This window comes from Pelodiscus sinensis, chromosome 3, assembly GCF_049634645.1.
Source record: "Pelodiscus sinensis isolate JC-2024 chromosome 3, ASM4963464v1, whole genome shotgun sequence".
In the NCBI taxonomy this organism is placed as follows: Eukaryota; Metazoa; Chordata; order Testudines; family Trionychidae; genus Pelodiscus; species Pelodiscus sinensis.
The window spans coordinates 48086390-48113787 of NC_134713.1; the positions used below are offsets into that span (position 1 = coordinate 48086390).

At 41.2% G+C, this 27398-nt stretch overlaps 1 protein-coding gene across 1 annotated transcript in view; it reads right to left on the reverse strand.

Moving 5' to 3' along the window:
• LOC102461967 (protein eyes shut homolog) overlaps positions 1 to 27398 on the reverse strand; it is a 190456-nt gene that overhangs the window by 50732 nt on the left and 112326 nt on the right. The window contains exon 6 of the mRNA XM_014577321.3: positions 23276 to 23435. Within this exon, the coding sequence (XP_014432807.3) occupies positions 23276 to 23435 (160 nt within the window). The remainder of the gene's footprint in view (positions 1 to 23275; positions 23436 to 27398) is intronic.

The following is a 27398-nucleotide window of genomic DNA, read 5'->3' on the forward strand; positions in this document are numbered from 1 at the left end:
ACACAGAAACCTGTTAGAGAACATTTTAACCTGCTCAGGCACTCATTAATGTATCACAAAATCACCATGTTGTTTCAGGCCAATTCCACAAGCCAAATACAGAGGGAATTATTAGAATTTACCTTTATTTACTAGTATAAGATCTATGAGAAAGGTATGAATAAAGATATCACCTAGCTAGCACAGTACCTTCCACATCTTAGGGTAGGTCTACACAGCAAAGTTATTTCGAAATAACTGCCCTTATTTCAAAGTAACTTTCCTAGCGTCTACACAGACAAACTGCTATTTCGAAATAAATTCGAAATAGCAGAGCACTTATTTTGAATTTGGTAAACCTCATTCTACAAGGAATGAAAGTAGGAATAAGAGATCCTCCGGAAAAGGGCTTTTCCCCAAGCCGGAAAGAAAGCGGCGGACATGTTTATTTAAATCCACGGGGGATATTTAAATCCCCCGCGGATTTCCCTATTCTGACTTACCTGCGTTGCATCCCTTTTCCAGAATTTGGGGCCAGTGTAGACGTAGCCCTATTGTCTTCACTGGGGAATTATGTGCTTAAGAGTAATCAGTATGAAGTTATTGTACAGAATGAGACATTCCTGTAAGAGGGCTCAGTAGTAACTGGGAAGATGTTAGTCCCAATATATTAAGCCCTAAAAGTAGGCAACGTATTACAAAGACAGTTTTTAGCATGCATGAGAACCTCTGAGTTACAGAAATCTTGGGAATGGAAATTGCCTGTTACTCTGAAATGTTTGTAACTCTGAATAAAGCATAGTTTGGGCTCTAGATCCAGCAGCTGACACTTCAGACCAGGTTTCAGTAGGAGGTGAGCTATATTCTGGACTGATGTGAGTATGAAAGCTTTGGCCCTCTCCTGGCTCTGGAGGTAAAAGTGAAAGCGCTGCTGACCCCAGCACCGCTCCTGATTTGCTGCTGCTTTGGGCTGGCATCCCCAGTTGTACATGACTGCCCCCTGCACATGGGGGTGGGATGTGGAGATCAGGGATTGCACTAAACATTTACCAACCTCCATCACACAAGGCAGCAAGCAGCAGGAATTTATGGTCAAACAAGCTGGCAAAAGCTGTTAAGCCACCAACGAGTTTCTTTAGCTGCAGTACTCCAAAATTTGGTGATCTGTAACATCATTCATTTTAATTTATAAAAATGAAGGCTGTTTATGCAAGTTATGCTATTGCTTTCCCACTTCAAGATTTAGGATTTTGATCTTTTGTTTTTAAATAATCACGTCACATCCCATTAGATTAAATTATATACACAAAACCATTATTTTTCTGTCCATTTTTGTCAAGAAGCTAACAGGAAGATTATTTATACTTTATCTTTTTCAAAAAAGATCAGCTCTCCAGAGAATGAAAAAAGCAGACAGTATGAAATTCACTTAGAAACTGAAGCCAAAAGGTGAAAAGATCATTGAACCTGATTACTGTAGAACAAGTCACATAGCTGGTTAACCAACATTATGAACCTCAAACAACCTAGACAGATGCACATAAACTATTATTAATTTAGCTAGGCTTTCGCCATGTGCATATGTAATGCAGAACTCAGTTTCAGCCATTGCTATATGTGTCATATTAAGGGTTTAATTTAACTCTGAACAAAACAAGCTAGAGATGTGCTACATAAGCAATCCATTCTCACAGCCCACAAAATATTAATGAGCTTCTGAACACAGGCTGCAGGCTCTGGTGCTAACAAATGCAATTTGCTAGATGATATTCAGGTTAGCAGCCATGTGAGTAAAATCTTTCTTTCAAAGCACTTCATCTTCAGTCTTTTGAAACAAATATTAAAAGTTTTCACTTTTTCTGGAAATTGATTCCCTTGATCAATGTTTTGAAAGGGGGGAAAAAAACTATTATCTTCAAAAGGCCTCAGCTAGTATGATTAATGAAAATGTGAGTGCTGGTCTACTAGATTTCCTCCCACCAAGTATAGTTTTCTTTTGGGATTCTTTTGCTTCCATTAGTGCTATGATTTTTGGATGTCTACTGTAGAAAACCTCTCATTCTGCATGTGTAATATGCACTGATAGAAGACATAGCCCTGCACAGAAAATATTATCCTTTCTCTGCATTTGTGCAACACCCTACATAATGGGGTCCTAATCTCAGTTGTGGCCTTTACCGCAATATATTTATTTACTACTACTACTTTATTTTAGAAATTGTGTCAGTGACCTAGTTAAGTGATACACTATTCCATATGCAAAATTTACCTCTGTTGCTACTGACCAGTCTGTTATTAATATGCATAATGCCATTGCCAAGGAACAGGCATCCAGTAACTATGTTTTTTTACTTTTACTTTTACTTTTTTGAGGGGAATTACACTTGTGTACACTAATGCATATTTAATTCATACCATAATTTGAAATAAGCCCTAATTGTTATTAAATTATTTTAAAAATAATATTATTTTTATTACAAGATTTTCATGGCATTGAATAGTCAAGAATTCTTTTTCGCATGCTATCCAAAATGCTCCATATCATTATATTAGGGCACTATTTAAGCACCGATTTGGAGAGATCTACTGAACCACCAAAATCACTTCTTAAATTATATCAAATTTTATTTAAAGAGCTCCTATTCAAGGATTAACCAACCCAAACTTGCTTAGCCTGCAAAGTTTGGAAAACCAATACATATACCTAAACTAAATGAACTCTTAATGATCAATTTCAGTTTGGCAAATGTCACTAGAGATTGCTCACATTTCCAGTGAAGGATATTTCTTTTGTGTATGTAAGCAAAGTATTAAAAGAGCAAGCTGCTTCCCTCCAAGGTATTTTCCTACTGGAAACTTATGTAGGTTGATCACAAGAACTCTTTCAAATTAATATAATTGAATTATAAAATCTGTAAAGGTGAAAATAACTTATTTTTCATACCACAATGCTATCCTTTGGCATCTGGTTTGAGATTTTTTTAAAACAACTTTTCTTCTGTAGATTTCTCCTTTTTCATTTGTTTCTTTAAAATGGTTTGCAAAACTCTTAGCATAGTTCCAGCATCTTATCTCTTTCCTTTATTTAATTTTAATAACAGCATGCTGTTAAAATCTGTGCTCTTAATAATACCATATTTTTTTCTCAATGGGAGGGATTCCCGGAGATAAACAGAAGGAAAATGTGATACTAATGATTTGCTAATGATAGGATTATACTGATTAGGATCTAAGTTAAAAAGATAAGATGCTATTATTGCGTTATACTCCAAAATGTGCTGGAGTTGCAGATGACTATTTTGGGATTAGAAATGACTAGCTGCTAAATATTGCACACTGGATAAGCATGCATATTACTTACTAGTTATATAATGTAAGTACAGGTAAGTTTTAGCACAGTCACATTCCCATGCAAATAAACATTAGTATGCTAAACTGTATCTTCTTTTCCTCACCTAGTATTGGATTCAAAGCCTATGGAAATCAATTGAAAAACTCACATTGACTGCAGGGGACTTTGGATGAGGCCCCTAATGCCTGCAGTTACATGAATTATAGGAAGAGTTGTACTCCCAAGTACAAGACACACACGAAAAATACCATCTCTCTGTTTAGAGTCAAATAAATTATTCAAGGACTTTTAGAAACTGTCTTTGTAAACATCTTTTTTTTACCATTGTTTTAGCTACAAATTCTCTCACCTAAGTCACTTTGAGATGAGACTCTTTGTTGTCTGCTGCATTAGCCAGGAGTTATGATGCAGCTGAGTGTTCTGAAAAGTCCAGTTTGGCTCCTGACACTATCATAAATTATTTGTCCTTCCTCTTCATTTGGTCCAGGATTTTGCTAGTGATCTGAGTTTAGAAAATAAGCTCTTGACCAAATCTGTCTTTTTTTTCCCAATACTTTCTCTTTCCAGCAAGTTTTCCTATTCTCTCCTCAATTGCTTTGTCCAAAATACTGTTCATATGCCTCTCATACATACTACAAGCTGATTTCCTTAACATGTTTGACAAGAGCCTTTTCAAGGACAGTAAGGGCTATGTGAATCTGCCAACGACCCATAAAAAATATTTAAAAATCTATATAGCTGATCTGGTTGAAAAATGGTAAATACATTCAAGAAAATATTCAAGAAAATTAAATGTGTGGGGGGGAATGAGTTGTTTGGTGATTTTTTTGTAAATTGTCATTGGAATTTTCCATTTGCTTTTCATTCCCCCTTTCCACCCTCCCACCCCCCAGTTTTTTGTCGAACTAGAAAATTTCAAAGAAAAAAATCCCTAAGGAAAAAGGTCATTTTTCAACATGGTAATAAAAAAAAGATTTGTCAAAAAAAATGTGTGAGCACATCTTATGTAGTACTAAGCCATATATGCAGGTATCTGTTCTGGAATTGACAAGGGTTAATAAACTTAGTTATAAAAATTTTAGAATTTGGGATAACCAAGTTTATATGGCTTTTTTTTTTTAATTCCCTGAAACAACTACAGAATAACAATTACTACTGCAAGGCTTAGACTTTGTTTGCAGCTGGAATTGTACTCAGGTTCAGCCCGGGTCAGATAAAATGTTCAAAGGAAAACTGTGTTAAAAATCTGAACAATCAGAGTTTTGGCAATGATAGTCAAATGGATTCTGCCATAGACAAGCTTGTTCTCTAGTAATGCCTGATGACACTTTTTTGAAGGTCTTCAGAAGAAGCAAATTTCTACTTGCACTCTGTCAAAGACCATGTTAAAAACAAACATTTTCCATTAGCCTATAAGTTCACCAGGTAATCAAGCTTTGGTCTACAAAAAAATGCTACACACCTTTGTTTGAAAGAGTCATATGTGTGGGTGTGCGTGTGCACACGTGAATTAGGGTAATGTTTACACTGCATTCCTCTTTCGAGAGAGGAATGCAAATGAAGCTGAACAAAATTGCAAATGAAGCGCGAATTTGAATTTCCCGTGCTTCCTGTGCATAGTTGCATCCGGGCACTATTTCGAAATACCCTATTTCAAAAAAAGAAATGCTGTCTAGACATGATAATTTTGAAAGAAAATCCTTCTTTTGAAATTACCCTTAAACCTCATTTTATAAAGAGTAAGGGTAATTTCGAAAGAAGGGTTTTCTTTCAAAATAACCGCGTCTAGACAGCATTTCTTTTTTTGAAATAGGGTATTTTGAAATAGCGCCTGGACGTGATTATGCAAATGAAGCATGAGAAATTCAAATCTGCACTTCATTTGCAATTTCATTCAGCTGCATTTGCATTCCTCTCTCGGAAGAGAAATGCAGTGTAGGCATACCCTCAGAGTGGAAGAAGAAAGAAGGAAGGATTTGGATATTTCTTTAGGGAATAGGGCTACCTAGAGAGACATTTCACAACTGTGAGAATGACTGATTAGCAAGTGTGGGAGGAGGAGAACACAGGGCAAGGAGACAAGAAATAGTAAGTGTCCATGCTGCACCATACCAAAATATTAAAATACATGATAAAGGTCAGATAGGTCTGTTCTGACTCATGATTGGTCTTAGACCCACTTGTAGGCCTCGCCTAGAATTAATGATAACTTGCACTGTGAGGGTATGTCTACACAGCAAAGTCATATTGAAATAACTGCCCTTATTTTCAAATAACTTTCCTAGCATCTACACAGCCAAACCGCTATTTCGAAATAAATTTGAAATAGCGGAGCACTTATTTTGAATTTGGTAAACCTCATTCTGTGAGGAATAATATCAAATTTAAAATAGCTATTTCAAAATAAGTGCTGTGTAGACACTTATTTCGAAATAGGGGGCCTCCAGCCTTCCCAGGGTGCCCTGGTGGCCACTCCAGCCTCAACCAAGAACACTTCTCTCCCTCCTCCGTACCCGGAGCCCTTAAAGGGGTAGACTCTGGCCACAGTGCCCTTGCCAGCTCCAAGCCTGCCAATCCAGAGCCAGCAGTCACTGCCCCATACCCAGTGGCCCCAAAACATGAGCCAGCAAGCCACTGGAAGCCAGCCCTCCACCACTCCCCAGGACTAGTCTGCCAGCTCCCAGGAGCCAGCCAGGGGCCAGAGAAGGCAGGTGCATTCTGGTCCATGGTGGAGATCATGGACCTTATTCAGGTTGGGGGGGGATGCCCCCAATGTCCATGATCTCCACACTAGATGGAGAAACATGGTCGTCTATGGCAGGATATCTGCCAGACTGGCCACCAAAGGCCACTTGCAAACCCAGGAGCAAGTTTGCATGACAATCAAGTTGGTCCTGCAAGCCCCCCAACCCTGAGCTTCCCCTCCCCCTTCTTCCCCTTGTTTCCCCCTTCCGGGTCCCTCCTCCCAGGTTTCCCCCTCTCCTCTTGTACCCTCTCTTCCCCCCTCTCCTGCCTCCTTTCCTCAGTCTCACCATAGTTTCATTCCCCTCCCCAGTTTTGTTAAATAAAGAGACCTTGTGTTCATGAAAATACGTGTATTTTATTTGACATCAGGAAGGGGGGTTAGGGAGAGGTAAGCGGAAGGATGTGAGGGAGGAATGTGGCACAAACCCCCAGTGGAGCAGACCAGGGAGACTCTTAATTCTCCTCAGGGTGGAAGCTCTCCCGCAGGGCCTCCTGGATACTGACAGCACCTGATGGACCTCCCAGATGTCAGCCTGCAGAAAGTGCAGCCAGGCTCTCTGCAACACATCCAAGAGAAGCACCACAGTGCCCAGGGTCAGCTCTGGCTCCATGTTGCCATGTGCTGTGGTGTCCTGAGTGAGGGCAACCAGAGCATACAGAGACAAAATGCTTTGCTGTCCCTCATCGAGATAGACAAGCAAGCAGGGATACCTGAGAACTGGCTGTCTGGGGGTGGGAGAATTCCTTTAAGCACAGACCTCAGATAGCCTCAGGCAGTAGCCCCACACAATTAGTCCTTACATGAGATTCAGAGTTCACTCAGTGTGGATGTGCTATTTCGAAATAGCAAAATGCTATTTCAACATGAATTTTGTGCCTAGATGCGTTAATTTGAAATATACTATTTTGAAATAAGATATTTCGAAATAACACTGTAGTGTAGACATATCCTGAGTGCGTAACATGTTTCCTGTTTTGATTATCTTTTGCATTCTGATCTTGACTGTAATTTAGCAATTTTACCCCACTTCTAAAGTCCTTTGGTTTAGTCATAGAAGTGAAATTATTTTTCATTCAGGAGTCACTTTTACTGAGAACTAGCAGATCACAATACCAACCCACTAAACTTATGATGAATAAATTCATTGATCTTGGCACATCTCATTGCTAATTTAACAGAAATTAGCATGATCATACTTTATCTGAAGGTAAAAAATTTCACACTTGTATGACTTAGGGTTTCCATTTTAGTTGGATGTATTCCTGGAGATTTGGTCGCATGACATAAGCTTTAATTAAGAGTTAATCTTTTGTCTTTGGAGATGAGGGATGGCAGGTTTGTAGATATTTTGGTGGTTCCCAGAATGGGTTCAAGTCTCTCCTGCTCCCACCAGACTAAGGCTTTGGGAGGGCATGGGTGTGGATGAAGTCTGAGTGCTGGGTGCAAGTTCAGGGCTGGGGAAGGGGATTGTAGTTCAGGAGGGAGTGAGAGTGAAATATCTGGGAGGGAGTTTGGGGACGGGAATGGTTTTGGGGAGGTGGAACTTAACTGAGGCACTCCCTTCTGGCAGTGGCTCCTAAGCAGGCCACCAGACATCACAGTTCACATTGGATGCAGGGACAATTGAGGTGGGGGAATTTCATGGAGACACAAACCATCCCACTCTTCCCGCAGCCTCAGGTATGGCTTGGCAACTGTAAGCTTATCAAGAGTGGGCGGGAAGCCAGTCTAGCCCTACTGTGCTGCCAGTGGAAGTGGAAGGGGCCCGTGTGCCCTTTCAAATTGGGGAGAGGTGTGGCAGATGGGGTAGGGAAGCGACCTGGCTCTGAACTTTGCTGGTGCCAGGCCTTCAGTCCTGAAAAGTTCAGCATGGGATTAAATAGCTCACAGACCCTACTAGAGACCCCTGGACAATCCTGGAGGGTGGACTACTTTTATGTGCATGTACACCCTGTATTTCAGTGCGTAAAAAAAACAGAGGCCTGGTTTTCAATAGTATTGAATAACAGTGGCTGCTATTGATGTAAGAGAGTTGCTTTGAAATTAACACTTTTAAAATTAGAAGTTATTGGCTGATGTAGAGGGAGTGGAGAGAGGTGGAAAGAGGTAAGAGCAGCAGTAAGTCACAGAAAATAACAGATATAAGACCATAAAAAGAGCAGAAAGGTATAAAAGACTTTGCAATTATTAAAACAAGTACAGGAAAATTCCATTAGTCGGCATCCAATGCTCAGGCAATCCTGATGATCCGGCACCATCAGGAACCCAGAAGTGCTCTGGCTGCTGGATAATTGGAACTGCTCTGTGCCTGGCTTCCCCGATTCAGCCACTGCTGAAACTGACCAGCAGCTGAATCAGGGAAGCCGGGGGCAGAGCAGCTGGGGTGCTGCCAGTTTGGTCCCATAGTGCTGCCCCTCGGGGCTGCCGGACCAACCCGGCAGCACCCCAGCTGCTCTGCCCCAGGCGTCCCCAAGTCAGCCACTGCTGAAACTGATCAGCGGCTGACTCCAGGAAGTCCCAGGCATCCCCAAGAGCAGCTGGGGTGCTGCCGGGTTGGTATCGCATTGCTGAAGGGCAGCGCTACCAGACCAACCCGGCAGCACCCCAGCTGCTCTGCCCCAGGCGTCCCGGATTCAACCACTGCTGAAACTGACGAGCAGTAGCTGAATTGGGGACGCCTGGGGCAGAGCTGGACTATCGGAAGAGGGGGCTATGAGGGGTCTGGAGTGGCATTCTCCCCCACCCCACCCGAGACCCCTCATAGTCCCCCCTTCCGATAGTCTGGCATATCTGATAATATGGTACTCCCTGGGTCCTAAATGTGTCGAATTATCAGAAGTTTACTTTAGTTGGGGGAACTACTTCATGGGGAGACCTGAATAAAGCAAGCAATTTGTAGGCCCCTTATTCAACAACATACTTGAACATACTCATAATTTTAAACACTGACAATGATAGCATTACACTAATGCTTAAATTTAAGTATGTACGTGATTACCTTGCTGAAACAAGGCCTTAAAGCTCATCTTTCCTTAATAAGGTCCTAACTAGGTCACCTTTTTTCACATAGTAAATAGGACCTTACTGCAAAATCATTTGAGTTTATTTTAATGGGACTACTCACAGAGCAAGATATTAATCACTGTATAATGTTAGAGTCAGAACCAATAAGAGTCATTTCATTTTAAAACTCTAAACTTAAGAAGCCTCAAATAAGCTTTTGAAAGTCTAGTGAAGCCTATGTTTAGATGACCAACTTGGATGAGTGCACTAAGCAAACTTCTGGTCTATTTTTGGCAAAGTAGCAATCACAGTGGTGATATAGGAAAAAATACCTACATTTCAAGAAAAAAAAATCCAACATTTCTACTTAAAAGGGAACAGGTTACTTTTCTTGGGGGACAGACATTGAGATGGTTGCTTTTATTTATTATTATTATAGAACTTAGTTGTGCACTAGGCATTTACAGGAAAAATGAAATCTTGATGCTCTTTTATGCCTCTTTTTTGGAGGCCCATTTAAGCAGATGGGCTGATTTAGCCGAAATAATATTAGTTATTTTAAATTCTATTGTATGTCTTTTAACAAGTGCTTTGTGCATTTTTATTTGAAGTTTTTCAATTCTGTGACTGATAATAATTTTAAAGTGTTAATAAAAAGGTATATTTTTGGGGGAAAACAAAAGTTGCTAATACTGCAATAAAATCTTGAATAGCAGCTTAATTTAGGAGCGCTACCACATCAACTTTTAAATAAATTTGAAACTATCAGGACCAAAAGATCTTTCAACACTAAATATTTTCAATGATTTTATTTTCTGATTTTCTATTTGCAATTTCTCTATTTTTAATTTTTTTCCCTTTTTTTTGGTGTGTGTGTGTGTGTGTGTGTGTGTGTGTGTGTGTGTGTGTGCACCATTCACAGCCAGTGGGAGCTCGCTGGAGCAGCAGTCATTTACTACCCATCCCTAATCTAAGAGATTGTCAAAGAAGGAGATGGTGGTTTCCCTCTAACTCTCTCTCTTGCTGAAGAGAAAAGAATAAGAAAGATTTTAACATGAAAGCCTTATTTAATATTTTATAGTCCAAATGCTTTAACTTTTTCCTCGTTCTTCACTGTGTTTCTAATAAAAGGTTACAAGTTTTTTAATGGTGTGTTCAACATAGCTCTAAGCAGGCTCAGGTCTCTGCCTACCCAAAACAAAATATTGTTTAACACTGTGCCATGTTTGACATTCACTGGTTTATGCTAATGCCTTTAACTCTTTCACCCTTTATATTACTACAACACTTCACCACAGGCATTCTTCTCCCTTTTTCAGTCAGACAGCTCTTCTTAGATCAGCCCATGTGTCACTGTGTAAAGGGGGGGGGGGGGAAAGCTAGCGATAATACTTGTCTAAGGGGTATAGACAACTTACTCGCTAAAGTCTAGATTCACAAAAGGGATTTAGGTCTTGTAATGATAGTGTTGTTGTGCTGAATTCACAGCCTTCTTAATTTATGGAGGGTATTAGGTACCTAAGAATAAAGCACAGATCCACCCAACCAAGCAATTGTATCCCACAAAGAGAAATAGGTACTTATGTCCACCCATGATTCAAAGCTGTGAACTTTCTCCTGTAGTAAGATGCCTAAATCAGGTCTGCCCTTTCTCAAGACAAAAATAATAAAGAGGAAGTGGTGCCCACCCTTAATTTAGTCTGTTGGTCAGAGCACTCATCCAGGATGTAGGAGGCCTGAATTTAATTCCTTCTTCTGCCTGATGTGGCAATAAGATAGGCACTGTTCTCCCAGGAAAGTGCCCTAGCCAAGGTGCTACTCCAGGGCAGATCTCTCACAATTTCTTCTGTGGTAGTTGTTTCATTTTATATAAAACAGGAACAGAGAGAGAGTACAAGAGACTCCATAACCAAGTGGTCAAGGTTTAATGTTTTAACTGGTTTCCTCTATCCTGTCAGAGGAGTTCTAACAATAAAAAAGTAAACAAAATTTTTAAAGAAAACCTTTGTAAAAGGCCAATCTACACATGCAGATGCTATCTTACAGTATTGTCTAAATTGTGTGTTTGTTTGTTTTTTGTCTGAACGAATGAAAAAAACAACTAGCAAGTCTTCCTGCTCAAAATGTGATTTTTTTTTTTTTACTTCCTATTGGAAGCAGCAAGTAATGGATATTTTAAATTTGACTCGCTTGCTTGAAATTATGCAAATATGTTTTAAGGTTTGTATTGTCTGTTGCCCGGCCTTCAGTCACTGTACACAACTGCCTTCATTAACTATTGGTCATGCACTTTATTTTAATTGTATAATGAATTAGCTTTGACAGCTCATCAGTACCAACACTTAACAGTATTTTCTTAATTGAAATTGGATTGATATTTGCTTATACATAAACTACATTTTGGCTAATTAACTCAAAAAAGTATCTCTGTGTTGTACTACCAATCATGTGGTTAAAGAGAAAGGATAAAAAAAGGATAAAATTAGACACAGATGTTCTTTAGTTAATAGCTTAAACATATTCTAAACTATGTCTTTTCTACTTTTGATTTCATCCTACAATTTATGCTTTCTTTTGCTGTACAAGTTATTCTCTACAGTGACAGTTGGGTACAATTTATACATAATAATACACAGAACTAACACAGATTATGACACTCAGAAGAAACAGTCCATGTCAGCTCTTTCTCAAGTTATGCACAGTAGACCAATTGTCCTTGAAGAAGCTTTCTCTAATTAAATACTATCTTTCCTTTTGTGTAGAGCAATCATATTGGCAGGAATTGATTGGGCGTGTTAGACACTTCATTTAGCAAGTAGAAAAATCCTTTAATTAAAATAATCTTACTGCTGGTAAAAATTAATTGCATCCCATGCAAACTTGCCAGCTGAATTTAAAGTTCCACTTCAGGGTGGGTTTTTTTTTTTTCAGGAGAAAAAGAAATCTTTCAATACTCAGGAGATTCCCTGATACCAAGGCTTGATTTATTATCAGATTAGTTTATTGTCTTAATTTTTTTAGTCATTATTATTATTGCTATTTAATATTAGACTTGAGCATCAACCAAATCTCCAGATCCAAGAGATCCCAAACTCTGAGTAACTAAAAACTCAGATCTGTTTCCAGACAGGTTTGTTTGTTGTGCATGACACTAATATGTATATTGATTGCAATAGGGTCTATAAGGTGTTTTTTAAAATTCCACCTATACATGCCTATATATGGATTTAAGAGCCCAACTTAAGATCCATTTTTTGAATTTTTTTGTCAATGGGACTCCTTATTTTGTATAAAGTTAAGCACCTGTATAAGTCTTTGCTAGACTGCAGCCACTAATAGCAAACATGTATATTGATTCACTGTGTAAGATGATAGATATGCACTGGTCAGAAACCTATTTCCAGCCCATCAGGAACAACAATGAAGAAGCCATACACAGAGTTAATAGCCCATTAGCAAGAGAACTATCTTCCTGTAGGCATGCTACAAAGACATGAGTCTGTGTCACCTGATGCTATAATCCATCTTGAATTTTGTACCTGTCTACAGAAGTTTTAGAGCATTGATCAAAGGCTTTCTGCCCCAGGGAAATTGTACGTAAGGCAAGGGAAATAAACAATGATTGTGTTCAGGTGGCTTTATGGACTGCCTTCCTCAATCCATGAGGATATTTTAAAACACCTGAAGACAAAATATCTGGACTGAAGGGATAAAGGAGAACTACTGGACCTAGGTCAGAAAAGACATCTCTGACCTGGGAAGACATTTGCCTGAAATAAGAACTAGGGTGAGAAAATTATGATTTCTAACAAGTTTTCCTAATATATTAAGCTTAGAGTGGCATGTTTTGTTTTATTTTGCTTAATGACTTATACAAGCCAGTCCTTAGGGTAATCCGAACAAGGAGGTTGCCTTGGGGCCTGTGCCATCAGGGCCCCGTGCTGCCTGGCACCCGTCTACCCATTCACTTGCTTGCTTCCCTGGCTGTGAGGTGCCGGGCACACAGCGCTGCTATCTACAGCAGGCTGCCTTGGGCCTTGCAAGCTCTTTAGCCAGGCCTGAGCTTATATCTTACATTATATTTTCATCTATGATTTTTCTGCAACCACTTGAACCCTACTTTTTGTACTTTAAAATCACTTTTGTTTATCAATAAACCCAGTGTAAATAATTGTTACCAGGGATTGGCAAACAGCTATGAATATCTCTCTTTCATTGATAAAGGGGGCAAACAAGTTATGAGCTTTCTATATAGAAACTGTATACAGAGTAAGGCAGGTTTATTGGGGTTACTGGTTCCATTTAGTCTTTGCACCTAGTTGCCGTGACAAGTACCTTTAGACTGAGCCTACCCAGACCTGAGAACTGAGCTGATCTCAGTGTCGGTTATTCTGCTGTGGTCTCTGACCCCAACTCTATGTCATTGCTGGGGGAGAGGTTCTGGCTCATCAGGATAGGTTGATGGGGTGTCTTAGAGCAGTCTCAGTGGTATATTCAAGGGCACATCTACACAGCCATATTATTTCAGAATAACTAATGTTATTCTGAAATAACATACACTACAAACAGTTATTTCAACATAATGTCAGAATAATGTGGAGCTGGAGGACTTCTTACTCTGACTCCTGTAACCCTCATTTGATGAGGAGTGAGGGAAGTCAGAGGAAGAGAGCTCTTTCTCTGACTTCCTGCTGTGTAAACAGTGCCAAAAGCCGAAATAAGATATTTGGACTTTAGCTACTCAATTGATGTAGTTCAAGTTGCGTAGCTTATTTTGGCTTTAGCCCTGCTGTGTAGATATGCCCCAAATGACAGTCTCAAGGAGATCTCTATGGCCAAACCCATCACAAAGCACATTCCATTTTGACTATTTGTGAAGTGCCAGAAAGGAATGTATCCAGAACATAATATACCTAGGAAGATTTCACTTTTCTCTACCCTTCACATTCTGAAGCAAATCCTCTTCCCCGAGTCACTGTTGCTTTTTATCTACTCAGATCTGGGGTAGACTGAATTTCTCTGGAGTAGTGCTCCCCTGGGAAAATGAACTCTTCAAGTTCATGTTTTTATCGTATACCATGGAACTACACCAGTTCCTTTCCAGCAGACTATTTCAGAGTACTTATCTAGACAAGCAGATAGACACGAACTGTACAAAATATAGGAAATGTTATACCAGCCTGGAAGAATATAGCATTTTAGAAATAAAACAGATAGAATCTTGAACACTAAACACAGTGAGATGGTTTACAATTCAGTGTTTTACTTGTGGGAACTCCAGACAGTCTGTGACATACAGTAGGTTAAGTCACTATTTTTTCTTGGGTCTTGATTTCCACTAGAAAAATTAAGCCTACTGAATGTTTTATGCTTAAGGAAAAAACACCTCTTTTCTTCAGCATTCAGCAATAACATGAAAAACCAAACACTCTAAAAACGCCCACCCTATATTTCAAAGTGAAACATGATACCACTATTCAAATTCTGTCTGTATTTAAAATGGAGCAAAGGGTTCCAACTGAGTTTGGATATTTATGAATATGTTCACATTTCAGATCTCTATTTGAAGCACTGCATAGTGAATATATTTCGACTTTATGAATAAATTTAAAAGAAAAACTTCATCAGTGATGTATAAATATACATGGCACAACATCCTTAAAGACACTGCAGTTTGCTTCAATATTTATATCACACAAATGACTATGGATTTACAGGTTTATGTTTACATAAGCTAATATAATGCAAAATTACACCTACATATAAAAATCATAACACCGTCACAGATATATAAGACATAGTTTGGTATCATCTATAGTTCATACTATTTTCCTTACAAATGCCAGTCTTTCTATTTTGGTGTTCTTCCTTAAGAAAAGTTCTAAGTCCTACAATTCTTTACTTGTCTAAAGACAAAAATATCACTATAATCAAAGATTACAGGATCCGTTCCAATAATCAGGACTCGACAAATAGTGTAACCTACTCGCCTGTGGCGAGTAGATTGCAACCTGGAAGAGCCGGGTTCGGGTGATCTGCGCATGCACAGATCGCCGGAGAGCGCAGCTGGAGAGTGGGGCAGTTCAGCGAGCCCTGCCAATGATTGTAAAAGGACTTTGGACTGCAGCACTAAGTGAAGAGAGAATGTATTCTCAGTGGGGTTCCTCTCTTCATCATAATTTTGCTAATTCATCCAACCCAATATCCCAATAGTTATATTTGGAATTTCCTGAACAATTTATTTTCTTCTTTGATGGTTAAACCTACTAAATCCTTGTAGATGGTTAGCATGACTTCCATAGTTTATCACTAAAACACTACATAATTGGCCATACCTGTCACAGGTGCGATGCACTCTATCTTCACTCCAGTTAACAGGGCTACATTAATTTACACCAGTTGTGGTTCTGGCCGAGTTCATTCTTTTAAGGTTTCTGGTTCTGTTTTTTTTTTTTTTTTTTTTTAATGAGTCAGTTTATTTTGTTGGTCATGTTTGAAAAGTCTCCATTTTTGTGAATAGTGATAGAAATGTAGCCGTGTTAGTTGGTGTAGCTGAAACAAAAAACAGGACTATGTAGCACTTTAAAGACTAACAAGATGGTTTATTAGGTGTAGGTCTGGACCACCTAATAAACCATCTTGTTAGTCTTTAAAGTGCTACATAGTCCTGTTTTTTGCTTCATTTTTGTGAACTATTTCTTCTCAAACCTGCCTGACCTACCCTATAGCAGAAGGTCAAATTAAAATATGAAACTCCAGCTATGTTAATTATGTTGATGTATCTTAAATTGAGTTTCTATGCCATCCACACAGCAGGAGGCCAACATGAGCAAACATTCCCATCAGCTTCCCTTACTCTGCATAAAGAGCAGGAGTACCAGCATCAATGGGGGTACCTTCTGAGTTCAATTTAGTGAGTCTTCACTCGACCCAGAAAATCAAACCTCAAAAGTTTGACCATGGCAGTGTTGATCTTCTGCATAGACTAAACGTGGCCTTAAGGTCTTAGACTAGTGAACATATCCTAAGTATTAAATTTGATTTCAGCAGTGCCATAATGCCTGTGTATATCCAGAACCAAATCACTCTCAGAATTGCACTGCAAAGTCATATCTTGCTAACATAGGAACATAAGAACAGACATAGTGGGTCAGATCAAAGCTCCATCTAGCTGAGTATCGTGTCTTCTCACAGTGGCTAATACCAGGTGCCCTATAGAGAACGAATAGAATAGGTAATCATTAAATGATCCATCCCCTGGAACCCATTCCCAGATTATGACAAACTGAGGCTAGGGACATTATTCTTGCCCACCTGCCTAATAGCCATTGATGGATGTAGCCTCCATTAATTTTGCTAGTTCTTTATTGAAACCCATTATAGTTCAAAATAGTACCTATATCTTGCACATCCTTCAAATCTTGCTCTCTACTCTCAGCTCTGGCTATAACATGTGTGTTTTCTGAGAATCTCCCCCCTACTCAATTGTTCTGTTCTATTTTTTGCATGCTTATATTAGCTTGCTGTCTTTCTTTCCAAGATGACTTTTTTAATAAAAATTCCTGTTAATTAATTTAGCCTCTCTAGACCTCTTGTATTGTATCTCTGTCCTCAATAGTACTTGAAACATCTCCCAGTCTGGTATAATCTCTGAATGTGATTAATGTGTTGTTTAATCCTGCTTCCAGATCATTAATGAAGATGTTAAACAACATTGGAACTAGCATCGATCCCTGTGGCACCCCACTGGACATGTGCCCCCAACTTGATGCATTGCTATTTATCATTGCTCTAGGTTAATGGTCCAACTCAGACAGTTTTCTATTCATAGGACTGTGCTGATAGCCAAGTAACTGGAAGTGATTTGCCAGGGAAGGTTTTATGAAGAATATTTAAAGTATTTTATGGAACTCAAGGGGTTAGATTCATCCTTGGTTTATGCTGGTATGTCCTTCCTCCTCTGCAGGCATAACTCAGGACACAGGACATTTGGAAACAGAAAGTCTGCTTAGAGGTTACTGCAGCAGTAAAAGAGCCTGTAATTCTACTTCAGCCACGCATGGGTACTGTAGCCAACCAACATAGCCACAAAACTGGATAGCACAGGACAGAGAGAAATCATGGCAAAGGATATGTTCTGATTAAATGAATTATCTAAGTATCCCAAACATCTGCATATAACAAGACAAATGTTCCTTGGGGTTCAGTGGTTTCTTATGGAACAATAAGTGAATTGTGCACATTCTTGCACCAGAAGAGGCTAAAATAATATGTCCGCATGGCAAAAATGGTAATTTTAAACTTTTTTGTAACAGAATAAACTTTGTTTCAAGTGTGCGGTAATTATGGACCGCTTCCACTTATCATATATCTTATAGAATTGTTACCTTAGTATCTGAGGGTATGTCTACACTAGCCCCCTAGTTCAAACTAGGGAGGCTAATGTAGGCATTCGAAGTTGCTAATCCTCCTTCTACAAGGAAGAACATCTATTTCGAAAGAGCTCTTTCGGAAAAAGGTGTGTGTGGATGGGGAAGAGGGTTTTGTTTTGAAAGAAGAGGCATCCAGGAAATAACACAGTTACCCTCGTGGCCACTCTGTCCAAAATAATCACACCTCTATAGTTCTTGTCTCCGGGCCCCTCTTAAAGCTTCAAAAACCCTGGACAAATCTTGTGGCAGGAAGCCGACCTTGGAGCAGCATCCTGACCATGCAGCTCTCCCTGCCACAGGCCTGCTCACTCATGGCACAGCCACAAGCCCTCTGAGACCCTCCTGGCCCTCACAGAGAGCAGCATCAGGGCTCCCAGGACCCACCAAGAGGGACCAAGCAGTGGGCACCCTCATGGTCTGGAGTGGAGATTCTGTCCCTCCTTGAGCTATGGGGCACTACAGGATCTTCGCTCCAAGCACTGGAATGCAGACATTTATGGCCAGATGGCCAAGTCCCTGGTGGAGAATGGATACCCACCCCAGACCTTAGAACAGGTCCAGAGTAAGGTGAATGAACTCTGCCAGGGATACCTGAGGGCCAGAGAGCGCAGCTCAAACTCCGGGGCAGAACCCCACACCTGCTCCTACTACGCAGAGTGCCACCAGATCCTGCAGGGTGTGGGGAAGCCTTTTTCCTTCCCATCGTTGTGGACTCTGGCCTCGACATGACCGTCGGAGGTCATGGTAGAGGAGGAGGACAAGGGACAGCAGGAGGAGGACGATGACACGGCCACCGTCATGCTGTCCTTGGAGCCGGTAGCTGTGATCCAGGACATCTCCCAGGCATCGTCATTCTGGGGAGGGATCTTCAGGTGAGTGTTCTCGGTTTGTCACACACACAGGGTGGGAGAGACGGGAACAAAGGGAGTGGGGTGCAAGTTTCGGTCGGCCTGTTTGTGCATGTGGAACCACGTGCAGCATCATTGTGCACCACGTGGACTCAGCAGGCAGCCCCTGAGCCCGCCCACGCTCCTGTACCCAGGCTCAGGGGAGGCCACACACATGTCTGGCCCCTGGGGGTGGTGGTGGGGAATGCCCTCCCACCACCTGTCATGGCTGGAAGCATGCTAACCACAAGGGCACAGGCACAGCCCCATACACACCAGGAGTGCCACATACAGCACATGGGCATGCCTATACATGTAAGGCACCATCTTCTCCTGCAGACAGTGCTGCAAGGTGCAGGTGTGTATGTGGGCCCTTGGGAGGGCCAGGCAACTCCCAGCTCCTCTGCTGCCCATGGAATCTCACAGAGGCCGGGCACTTCCCTTGCCTGCTTGTTCATGGGGGGAGGAGCAAGCAGCATGGTTCCCTGGGCACCTCGGGGCCCCTGGGAGGCAGGGCCTACTGTGCAGACCACACATGGCCTTACTCCTGGGACATTCCCCATCCTCTAGCCCAAGGGCTGTTTGTTCGTTGCTCACAGAAGAGGGCACAACCTCACAGACAATGTCTGCATGGATGACTGATTGCCTCTCCCTCTTTGTAGTCTCCACTGCCAGACCAGCTGGGACTGAGGGGCGAGACACGCCACCCGTGCCAGCTGCCTGATCCAGGGGGTACCCAAAAGTGCTCCAGAGTGCAGGAAGAGCTGATGAGGCAGTATGTGGGCATCCTGCATGACATGCAGCAGACCCTGGCGCAGATGGTCCAGGAGGATGCAGACTGGTGAACCCGCATGTGGGACCAGCTTGTGTGACAGGGTAATAACATGTGTGCCATCATGCAGGAAATGATGGCACACCCAGCACCCTCCTGCCCTGCCTGCTATGCCCATTCTCTCTATCCCTGCCCCCCAATTGATGCATCTGCTCCCTCCCACTGCTATGCCTGTGACCTGCCCCCAAAAATGTCCATGCTCCCTCTTCAAGCAATGCCCGTGTCCCCTCCTGCTGCCCCCCTGCCATCCCTGTCCCCACTCTAGCCTCCCCCACCCAAGCCCCTTGGTCCCCAAAGCCACCAAACACCACATTCGACAAGGTCCTCACACCCGAGGCAGCACATCCAGTTGCCCTCCAAGCCACCCCCAGCCCTGTGCTTCCTTCCCCTTCTAGTTTAGGAGCTCCCCCTCCAACTTATGAGTCCCCTTCTCCAGTTATATTTTTTGAAAAATAAATACAAAGTTCATTGTGGTGAAATCCAAACAGGTGTGTTTATTCAGAGGTCAGGGAGGAGGAGGAGAAGGAGGGAGAGATTGTGGTGGGAAAGGTATAGTGGAGCAAGGAGAGGCCCCTAGTGGGGAGGCCCTGGGGAGAATTACTGGGGTCCTTCAGAGAAATTCTCCTTCAGGGCCTCCCATATGTGCACCCCAGTCTGATGTGCCTGGTGGATGGCAGCTCTGTGGCTGCTCAAAGGGTATCTCCTCATGACTGGCCTCTGCCCCCACCCTGGGAGGAAGACCTTCTCCTTCCTCTCCACGTTGAGGTGGGTCAGGAGGCACCTGAACCATGCCTTGAGGCATTTGAAGGCGCACTCTACCTGGCTCCTAATCCAGCTGAGGTGGAAGTTAAATTGGTACCTCCTAGGGTCCAGGTGGCCGGTGTAGGGATTCATTAACCACAGCATCAGGGGGTATCCCCCATAACTCACAGTGGCATCTGCACATCCCCAACCACAAAGTCATGGCAGGGAAGAATGAGCCCACCTCCAGCTTGCCATCGAGGCTGGAGTTATGAAACATGCAGGCATTGTGTTCCCTGCCCAACCACCCAATAAAAATGTCTGTAAACTGTCCACAGTGGTCGACCGGGGCCTGCAGCACCACTGAAAAGTAGCCCTTCCTATTAATATACTGGTTTGCTTGGTGTTCTGGAGCTCAGATTGGGATTTGGGTCCCATCTATGGCTCCGGTGCAGTTTGGGAACCCTATGGCAGCAAATCCTATCATAATTGGGTCTAGGTCTCCCAGGCAGATGATCCTGCACAGCAGAAAGGAGTTGATGGCCCTCACTACCTGCAGAAAGAGACCAAAAAAACATATAAAACAGAGAATGGGAGGGAATGCCTGAGCTCTTGGGAGGACCCCCCCCCTCCCCTCTCTTCCCCCTCTCAGAACCCGTGGAGCCACCCCCTATGAGGCCACCCCCCAGCACCAGGACTGTGTGAAGGTGGGATGGGGGCTTCCCCCCGACTCACAGGACTCCCCTGCCCCCCACCCTCCCTTTTCCTGATGGGTCCCCTTTTCCAGGACTCTCTCCCTCCCCTGCAGGGACTGCATCACAAGAGTGCCTTACCTCCATGAGGAGGGCCCTGACAGTGGACTTCCCCATGCTGAACTGATAGCTGCCTGGGATGATGAGCTTCTACATGGTGATTGCGACCCGCTTCCTCAGGGGGATGGCGGGCCACAGGTGGGTGTCCTGTCCTGGACCCGTCCTGTGATGAGAACAGGGGCGAGCCAGGCTCACTGCTCCAAAAAGGTGACTTTCCGCATACTGAAGTTTTGGAGCCACTGCTGGTCATCCCACTGCTCCATGACCAGCCGGTCACACCAGTCAGAACTGTTATCCCACCTCCAAAAACACCTCTCCACTGCGGGGTGAAGTTGCATGGGTCTTGCTCCTATACACTGGGAGAGTGTCTCTGGAATGAGCTTGGAGTCAAGCTCGTGCAGGGCCAGGAAGGCAGCCCGCACAAACTGCTGCAGAAACTGCAGTAGAGCCGTGTGGGGCCAACACATGCCCAGGGGCAGCTCTGGCTCCATGGCACAAACAAAAAAGCTGTGGCATCCAAAGAAGTTGGGCAAATCTGAGATAGGCAAGCATGCAGCAGAAGCAGAGAAACGGCTGTCCGGAGTGGTCCCTTGAAGTGTTTGTCTCTGCCAGGCTTTGGCACCAGCACTCGGAAAGCAACTGGTGACCTAAAGCCCTGGCTGAACAGGTTCCAGGTGGCCTTATATGCAAGATAGCATCAATCAATATGGGCGCTATCTTCCGAAAAAGCAGATAGTTTTTTCAATGCACTTTGGCAGTGTGGATGCTCTCTTTCAGAAGAAGTTTTTCCGGAAGATCTTTTCCGGAAAAGCTTCTTCCAATAGAAGACTGCAGTCTAGACAGAGCCTGAGTGACTTATCTCCCAGACAGAAAAGAAAAAAAATGGTTGGAATTCCTGACATGGATGAAGGGGAAAAGGTGAGGGCCTGGAATGCACGGAAGAGGCAGCTTCTGGTATGGGAAAGAGAAGAGACACACAGAATACTTGGTATGAGAGAGATGATCATGGAGGTTGCACTGAGTTCCTGAAATACACTGAGAATAGTAAAGCAGTACACAGAGAGCTTATTGGGAAATGGAGGGATGGTCAGAACCCGTGGTATACCAAAAGCTTTCTCTGTGAGATAGGGAAATGCAATTATTCCCACTTTACAGATGGGGAACTGAGGCACAGATAGGCTAGGCAATTTGTCCAAGTTGCACAAGAAGTGCGTATCAGAGTTGGAAACTCCCAAGAGTTTCCAAGTTAGGCTCATCCTCCCTCTATGTTTCCACATATGTGCTTAAAACCAGTCTTCTATTATCTCTAGATAAGCCACTCCAAGCATTACATAAAGCATGTCATAAAGGCTTCTTAAAAGAAGAGGAAAAAAAAGCAAAAATGAATGCATCTAAACAGCATTTTTAATCTCAAAATAGAGTATTTTGAAATAGCGGCTAGCCGCGATTATGCAAATGAAGCGCGGGACATTCAAATCATGCTTCATTTGCAGTTTTATTTGTCTGCATTTTCATTCCTCTCTCAAAAGAGGAATGCAGTGTAGACATACCCTAAGTCTGAGGTAGCACATCTGCATTAATGGACCCAGCCTTGGACTAATTTCAATGCTTCCTCATAGTGAAGACACACTAGTTCAAACTTATGAAATTGGGAGTAAACTTATGAAATTGGGAGTTCTTAAGTTGATTATAGTAATTTCAGAATAGTTTCCCAATGTATACATGGTCTAGCGAAATGTTATGAGACAGTCCAGGCTAAGGTGTCACAGTGATACCCCAGCTCCAATTTGCACTGTCAGAATCCTGTTATACTATCTAATTTAAATTGTGTCAATTTAAATGATCTTCTTTAGCATTAAACTGCTAGCTGGATTTAAATCTCATGCACAATACCCAGAACGATGTCTTATTTTATGAAGGAAGTTTATCAGTCTAGTATTTGTCACTGATTACCAACAGGAAGACTCATAGGCTACCGAAAATCAGTCAGACATGCAGAATGAAAGGCAATCAGTGCACTAGGATTCAGGCCCAAAATCCTGTGATTCTACTTTGATAGAATTAAGGGTAAGAGGTTAAAAAGGACATTAGAGTATTCTAACGTGAATAAAAGGGAAATTGGGCTAAACTTATCTTAATTTTTCAGTAAATGATATTGCTAACACACAGATTTTGCATCTATTACAGTCCATGGAAGTTTCATCACATAACAACAGATATGGGTATTTAAGGGATCAAAGAGATGATGAAAATACAATCAATATCATAATTTCTTTTGAGTGAGAGCCAGTTTATACACTCTCATGAATATCTTTATTCTTCATGTTCAGTTATCAAAACGGCATAAAATTATTGCTTTTAGTTTCATTGACTTTAAAGATGTGAAATACGAAATTCTTATGTTCTGATTATAAAGAAACAAAATTAAAAGTATTACTTCTGCTCAGTGTTATATTGACAATCTTTACATGCACTTTAAGTCCCTCCTTACCTGTGAAGCCTCGAAGACACAGGCATTGAAAATGTGGTTGCTCTTTAGAGTGGGTCACATCAATACAGGTAGCTCCATTGTAGCAATTGTCAGGGTAAATTAAACATGCATTTTTGACAAATTGACAGAATTCCCCTGTCCATCCAGGTGTGCAGAGACACTAGAAATAAGAAAGAAAACAGTGAAAAAGTATACAGATATTTCATATGACATTATGAACCAAATAATATCATAAGATGCATCTGGGCTACTTCCACATTGTGCAATCTTGTGCAAGAAGATATGCAAATGAGGCGTGGCAATGAATATTGCCGCACCTCATTTGCATACCTAATGAGCAGTCTGCACTCCTGAAAATAAGCAAAAGAACAATTCTTGAGCAAAAGCCCCTTGCGCAAAAATGGTGGCTCATTAGGTATGCAAATAAGACATGCCGATATTTATCACTGTGCCTCATTTGCATATCTACTTGAGCAAGAATGAGCAATGTAGATGTAGCCCAGGTATTTGCATCCTGCTAAAGGTATATTGAATACATGCGGTTACAGATGGTAAACATGACTGACACAGTACTAACTTGGTTGCTGGGAAGGGCATAAGTGGGTAGAGAAATGTTCTGGGTTCTGTACATAGCTGGGACTAAACCAGTGGAGTGAGGGAGTGCTGATAGAAGCCGCCTTCGAAAGCAAAAAGATTAGATTATAGGTCACTTGGTAGGGGTGGGGAAAACACCCACAAAATGGAAGCAATTAGTCTGGGAAGCCAAGTGACTAAGACAAAGGCTAACTAACCAGCCACAAGTCAGAGTAGTACAGGGAAGTTTCCATCTCCATTATCCAGTCAACTATTCCCATCTTTTAAATATAAAATCAGCTTAGTATGTGTATGTTATGTATGTATACGCACATACATACATACAGAGCTGGAGATCTATCTATCTATCTATCTATCTATCTATCTATCTATCTATCTATCTATCTATCTAACATCACTCTTTAATAGTTGACTTGTTTTTCACTTAGGCTTTCCTTAAAAATGCAGCCTGATGTAGATACCCTGAATGGAAATTTTCAGTCTCAGTCATTAAAGTTTGACAAAGTTATAACCACATCACATCACTCTGGTAGATGGGAAAATACTTACAGCGGGAAATACAATGACACTGGGGGTGAGAAACAGTTTGCGGTGTTGAGCTAAAGTAGGATTTTACAATAAAGGGGATATTGCATATAATTCTCACAAAATTGTCAGTTCATCACATTCACTTTCTTAGTTTCATGTTCAGCTTTCTCACTGCAAGTAGATATGGAAGCACCAAAGTCTTTTTTCTTCAATTATTTCTCCGTTTTGGGATCATATATTTGAAATCCAATTCTGTGACTTTTGAGATTTCTAGGTTTTAAAAAATGCACTAACCACACTGTGAATTCCATAATATTAAGTTGATATGAGCATAATAAAATGTTGTGTCTATTATAGGCCATTCTTAATTTTGTCTCATGAATATTCATGAACCAATCCAGCTAGGTTTTACTAGGGTTAAAATCAAAATCACCTTAGTAGCTAACATTAAAATGAAATCTTTCTTTTATGCCAGAGTTAACATTTGCAACACTCAACTAACATTAATGCTAAATGTAAGTGCTCTGGACAAAAGCATTCTCAGTAGAGGAAGTGACACACACTTGAAAATAATAGTTTGGGAAAGAAAGTAATTAATAATTAATCATTTCTTCTCACTCCCAAAATAGTCTTCCCAAATGTGTGTCACATTCTCTGCTGTTTTTAAATGCAATATAATTAATTATAATGGTGTTCCAGTTCTGGTTCATTCCAGCTTTTACCTCAAGTCAAAAGTAAATATAAAATTTACACTTGAATTCAATTTTTTTTGTGCATCATCATCATCATCATCACCATAATCATAATTACAGCAAATTGCATTCATCAGGACACATGATCTTTGTTTAACTTTATCCATTTTTACCTCACTTTATGGAATGGAATGTGATGTGATGTGATACATAAATAACATTTGTAAGGGGCCTCTCTCCTGAGAGCAAAAGTACAGAATGTGATCTGGCTTCAATACTAATTAAAATTAAAGGGAATATTGCTTTGTTGTCACATGTAGTTTTACAAAAATTCTGTATCACAGCTGTTCAGGCCTGATGGCACACTGGTTGGAAAACACAGGTATATTGCATTCAATGGCATCATAGGAAAGTTTTCTTTAAACATTTTTTCCTGAAAAAAATGGCATTTAGGTAATATGTAAGGGTATGTCTACACTACCACCCTAGTTCGAACTAGGGTGGTTAATGTAGGCAACCGAAGTTGCAAATGAAGCCCGGGACTTGAATTTCCCGCGCTTCATTTGCATCTTGCCAGGCATTACCATTTTTAAATGTCCGCTAGTTTGGACTCCATGCCTGCGGCTACACGCGGCACGGACTAGGTAGTTCGGATTAGGCTTCCTATTCTGAATTACCAGTACACCTCGTTCCACGAGGAGCAACGGTAGTTCGGAATAGGAAGCCTAATCCAAACTACCTAGTCCGTGCCGCATGTAGCCGCAGGCACGGAGTCCGAACTAACGGACATTTAAAAATGGCGGCACCTGGCAAGATGCAAATGAAGCCCGGGAAATTCAAATCCCGGGCTTCATTTGCAACTTCGGTTGCCTACATTAACCACCCTAGTTCGAACTAGGGTGGTAGTGTAGACATACCCTCAGAGTGTTATCATTAGTAGTTTTACCCATACAACCAAAAGGAAAATAGAACCCTACACCATCCTTCCCTAAACACACAACCAAATCCCATTTTACAAGAAAGGTAATTCTTTAAAGAACTTTACCTGGCTGCAGTCTAATTTCCATGGTCATGTGTTTACATAACCCACAGCCATTATCACAATGAAGGATGGAATGCCAAAGACTGAAACAACATGGAAGCAATACTACCCTTTAATTCAGAGAAGTGGTTTGTTCATGTCTGAAGAGAGCAAAATTGTCAAGGCAGTTGATAAATGCCTGCATCTGTTTTGTCAATAAATACAGGACACCAAGTCCCCGGGCTCTCAAGCAAGCAGTAAATTCACCTTTTTCATTATGAAATACTCTAACAGATGCAGCATATTGGAAGTTTTACTTGAAGGCTGAGAAATACAGTTTTTGTTGCACTTTTTAATTGTCAAGCAAAAGTTGACTTGCGAAGTGAAGGGGTAAGTGTGTTTGTATGTGGTGGTAATAGAGGGGTAGAATGATACTGATACTTCCAAAGTGGGTCTAAACAACATACAAATATGAAACAAAAAAACAGAGGACAAACCAGGTGACATCATCTCGGTACTATGTGTATTCTCTTTCCATCCCATTGACCCATCACTTTCTTTTTATGTACATATTTTCTTCATTTTTACTTATACAACAAATGTAAGATCTGTTATGTGCCTTTTCCTTTGCTATTTCTGTCCTGGGGATGTTCAGCACAGAGCCTCATGGGACTGATTGATGAGGAAAGATTTGAAGACCTCAGCATGTACTTTTTGGCTAAATGACAAATAAAGAGAAAGGAATGTACTTTTTTAGATTGATGAACGGAGTGTAGCTATGATCAATATACAGAATAAAGAAAAAAGAAATCTAAGGTGGAAAAACTAAGGGAAACATTCTGCTTGAAATCTTCAGTGTGTAAAATAATCTTCAAAGTAAAGTACAGGAAGTCACATAGGTTGTCACTTTATAACTACAATGGGAAAAATAACCACAGGAAAAATAGTAGAGTGTAAGTAACAATCCTGTACTATTTTGTTACATCAGTAGGTCCTTTTCTCAATAACCTCTTCAGTTCTAATTATGATTATCCTATGAGGAAAAAGGTTCTGGACCTTATCCTTTCAAACTGTTTATTGTAGAAGAAAATTAAATTCAGGATAATTCTACAGATGTCAATAAATTGCTCAGGGATTATTTTGGCAAATGATTTATTACTGTAATGTTGAATCATCATCTTAGAATAGATTTTGGGATGTGAATGGACCTGTAACAACATATAGAAAGAACCAGATCAATTCCTTACCTATTGTGTCATACCACAAGAGGAACTCTGCTCTTCTGAAG